This window comes from Octopus bimaculoides, chromosome 24 (assembly GCF_001194135.2).
Source record: "Octopus bimaculoides isolate UCB-OBI-ISO-001 chromosome 24, ASM119413v2, whole genome shotgun sequence".
NCBI lineage: Eukaryota > Metazoa > Mollusca > Cephalopoda > Octopoda > Octopodidae > Octopus > Octopus bimaculoides.
Window position 1 is genome coordinate 31,539,545 of NC_069004.1, and position 3,737 is coordinate 31,543,281.

At 39.0% G+C, this 3,737-nt stretch overlaps 1 protein-coding gene across 1 annotated transcript in view; it reads right to left on the reverse strand.

The window, feature by feature from the left end:
- LOC106878040 (RNA helicase aquarius) overlaps positions 1-3,737 on the reverse strand; it is a 38,917-nt gene that overhangs the window by 8,560 nt on the left and 26,620 nt on the right. The window contains exons 29-32 of the mRNA XM_014927129.2: positions 3,130-3,285; positions 2,402-2,539; positions 1,362-1,433; positions 7-52 (exon numbers count right to left, since the gene is read on the reverse strand). Coding sequence (XP_014782615.1) covers positions 7-52; positions 1,362-1,433; positions 2,402-2,539; positions 3,130-3,285 — 412 coding nt within the window. The remainder of the gene's footprint in view (positions 1-6; positions 53-1,361; positions 1,434-2,401; positions 2,540-3,129; positions 3,286-3,737) is intronic.

Here is a 3,737-nt window from a genome sequence, read left to right on the forward strand (position 1 = left end):
GGTCACCAATCATGATCCAGCGTTTCAATCGATTCAGACCGTCTTCGGGATTCTGAAAGAATTTGTGGAGAAACAGTGATAGTCAGGGATTAGTGTGATGAAGAACCAGTTAGGAATTGTTAAACACCTCAACCCGAAATCAGGTCCCAGAACCAAACCAATGATGGAACTGTCTTTACATTTTCATTAATCCTTTAGCAATATAAACCAACAATATCTGGCCAAAATAATCTACTTGTTTTATTTTCAAACTAGCCAGATCCAGCCTCTCACACTTACCCTACAATATTATTCTACAAATAAACAATTACATCATTGAAATCTCAAAGCTATGAGATAATGCAGGATTAATTCAAAACAATGTGAATAAATAAGAATCACATTTGACAGAAAAATCTGAATACTAAAAGGTTAAACTTGCAAGAAATAGCAGCTCTTTTTGCCTCAAATTACAACGTTCTGTCTTGAAACAAGAAGACATTGGATAATGGAGTCCTAGGTACATCATCATTTAATGACTGTATTCCATGCTGGTATAAGTTGGGCAGTTTGACAGGATCCGACTAGCAAGAGGGAGGCATTAGGCTCCATTGTCTGTTTTGGCCTGGTTTCTGCAGTTGGATGCCCTCCCTAATGCCAACCAGCATACAGAGTGTACTGGGTGCTTTTTTGCATGGCACCAGCATCAGTGAGGTTGCTGTATAACTTGCAAGACAACAAAAGTCTCCTTTGACTGTGGGGGAGGGAGCATAGTAAAGAAGCAGGTGGTTTCATGCTGGGTGTTGAGAGGCTGATGTATAATAGAGGGACAGGCAGAGATGTCTTGCTGTAAGAGGAGATACAGGGCTGCTCTGCATTGAATAAGGGTAGATGGGAGTAGCTGGAAAGACAAAGAAAGACCCTCAAGTGATGGGGTGGGGTAGTAGAGAGGGCAGTGGCTTTGTGCTGGGTGTTGAGAGGCTAAAACAACAGTAGCAGAGAAAGAGCCGAGGTGGGTGGGGTTGTGCTCAATTTGCTAAAAATAGCAGCCAATTCTCCTGTAAATCATAATCTTCTGTCTTTAAACAGAAAAAAACGCATTAATGTAGTCTCAGATGCACTATGCCCAAATAACAAGTGGGAGGGTCACATCTGGAGCACCTTTATTCATTAGGTCTAATTTAAAGCAAACGATAATAGAATAAAAAGCCTTTACAGAGTCACTCAAACTGCTAGAAATAGCAGTCAAATCTCTTGCACTCTCTTTCACTTTACATACACCCTTAGCCACACTCATACTATCTGACTCTCTCTCTCTCTCTCTCTCACACACACACATATACATATACTCACATATACACACACACACACACTGTAATTACCTGAAGCAACAATGGTATGAATGTTTCGATTTCAAGAATTTGTGCCGCTTCCTCCATTAAGATATTGTCAAACTGAAATAAAAATAAATAAGAATTTCATAACAACAACCTCAACAACAATAACAGTTCTTTCTAGTACAGGTACAAGGCTTGAAATCTTCGGGGTGGGCACGCTAACGATTCTGCCAGCTTGCTTAGCAATAACAATAAAAACAACAACAACAACAACAACCCTTTCTACTCTAGGCACAAGGCCTGAAATTGGGGGAGGGGGGTTGTCGATTACATTGACCCCAGTACTCAACTGGTACTTGATTTATTGACCCTGAGAGGATGAAAGGCAAAGTCGACCTTGGTGGAATTTGAGCTCAGAGCACGGTGAAGGACGACATGCCGCTAAGCATTTTGCCCAGCGTGCTAACGATTCTGCCAGCTCACTGCCCTAATAATAATAACGATAATGATAATGATGCTTTCTACTGTAATCACAAGGCCTGAAACTTGAGGGGAGGGGTTAGTCAATTACATCGGTCCCAGTATTTAACTGGTACTTATTTCCTCGACCCCGAAAGGATGAAAGGCAAAGCTGACCTAGACGAAATTTGAACTCAGAATGTAGCGACAGGCGAAATACTGCTAAGCATTTCGCCCGGCATGCTAACCATTCTGCCAGCTTGCCACAATAATAATAATAATAATAATAATAATAATAATAATAATAATAATAATAATAATAATAATAATAATAATAATAAAGGAGCCTCCAGCATGGTCCCTCACTACACTATAAAAATCAGTAAAAGACAAACTAATTAGAGAGTCTTTATAATTGTCATTTAACCTGCTAGAAACAGCAGCCAAACTTCCCTTCAGTCCCGCCTGTCCGTCTATTTTTGATAATAGGTTTGCTAACCAGGACAGGATTGATATAACACTCAAGATCAAACACTGCAAATGCTGTTACTGGCATAAACACAACAGCAACAGTAACAACAGCAAGACAGAAGGAGGAAAATAATGTTTATTAATGTGCACTTTACCTTAAATCCGACTTGGACGAGGTCTCTGCGTTTCAATGCTGCATGGGTGCAGGTCATTGCAATGATTTTGGCTTCTTTTATCAACAAGTAGTCTGCACGGTCGGCGCCGCTGCGCAACAACTCGAATGCACGGAATTCCTGGAGGTTGCCATAAGAGAGAGAGAGAGAGAGAGAAAGAGAAAAGAAAGAGAAAAACTGTTACTTGGCTGACCTTTTTGCATCTGTGACGATATATCTGGTTCGCCCAACCACATTCTCACTGCCCTTACATTCCATAGTAACAATCCCCTCAACACCATCTTGTGAACCTGTTAGCATCAGACATTAGAAGAAGAAGAAGAAGGAGAAGAAGAAGAAGAAGAAGGAGGAGGAGGAGGAGGAGGAGGAGAAGAAGAAGAAGAAGAAGAAGAAGAAGAAGAAGAAGAAGAAGAATAAAACGAAGAACGCAACGACCACCATCACCACCAGCAACATTGCTACTGGTGTCACCAATGCCACCACCACACTCACCCACAACCCTACCTTTGCCTATTACATCTCTGGTGAAAGACAGCTTTTGCTTCAATTAATTTTGGAAATAACGAAGAATTTAGGAAAATCTCTTTTGTCGTAATTAATCTGGTGTTCGAAACATAAATTAACAGGAAATTTTGAAGGTTTTAATTTAAATCACTTTAACCCTTCATCTAAAGAAAAGATATTGAAATAAAGAAATAAGGTTTATTCACCTCCAACTGTGTGAAGATCTTCTTGATATGTCTGAAACAACCTTTAGCAATGTCCAGATCTTTCTGGAATGATTCTGTGGTGAACAACGGCTGAGGGGCATTGCTGAAGAATTTGGTAAACGGGAACAGGTCTTTCACAATTGTCAGGTTATTCTCCTGAGTACCAGATGGTAAAAATAGAGTAAATAAATAAAATAAATATTTCAGTCTAATAACTGAAACAAACAAAAAATAAAAGGACATAAAAGAGCGTTGTAACATTGAAGTTTGCTTGAAGCATTGTAACATCGAAGACAGTAAAAAAAAGAAAGAGAGAAAATAGAAAGCTTCTGACAATGTAGAAAGTTTTATAAAACCTTTATATTTCAGGTGCAAAGACCCATCTTCAGAAGGAAAACATTCTGGGAAATGTTCAGTTATGCAGGTTCCGTTAACCCATTCAAATCCCCTATTGTTATATGGATTAATGGAACTTGCATAACTGGACATTCCCCAGAGACTGACTTTTTGCATTGTCACATGCTTTCTATTTTCTTTCTCTTTTTTTTTTTTATCTAAAAGGGTATATATATATATATATATATATATATATGTGTGTGTGTGTGTGT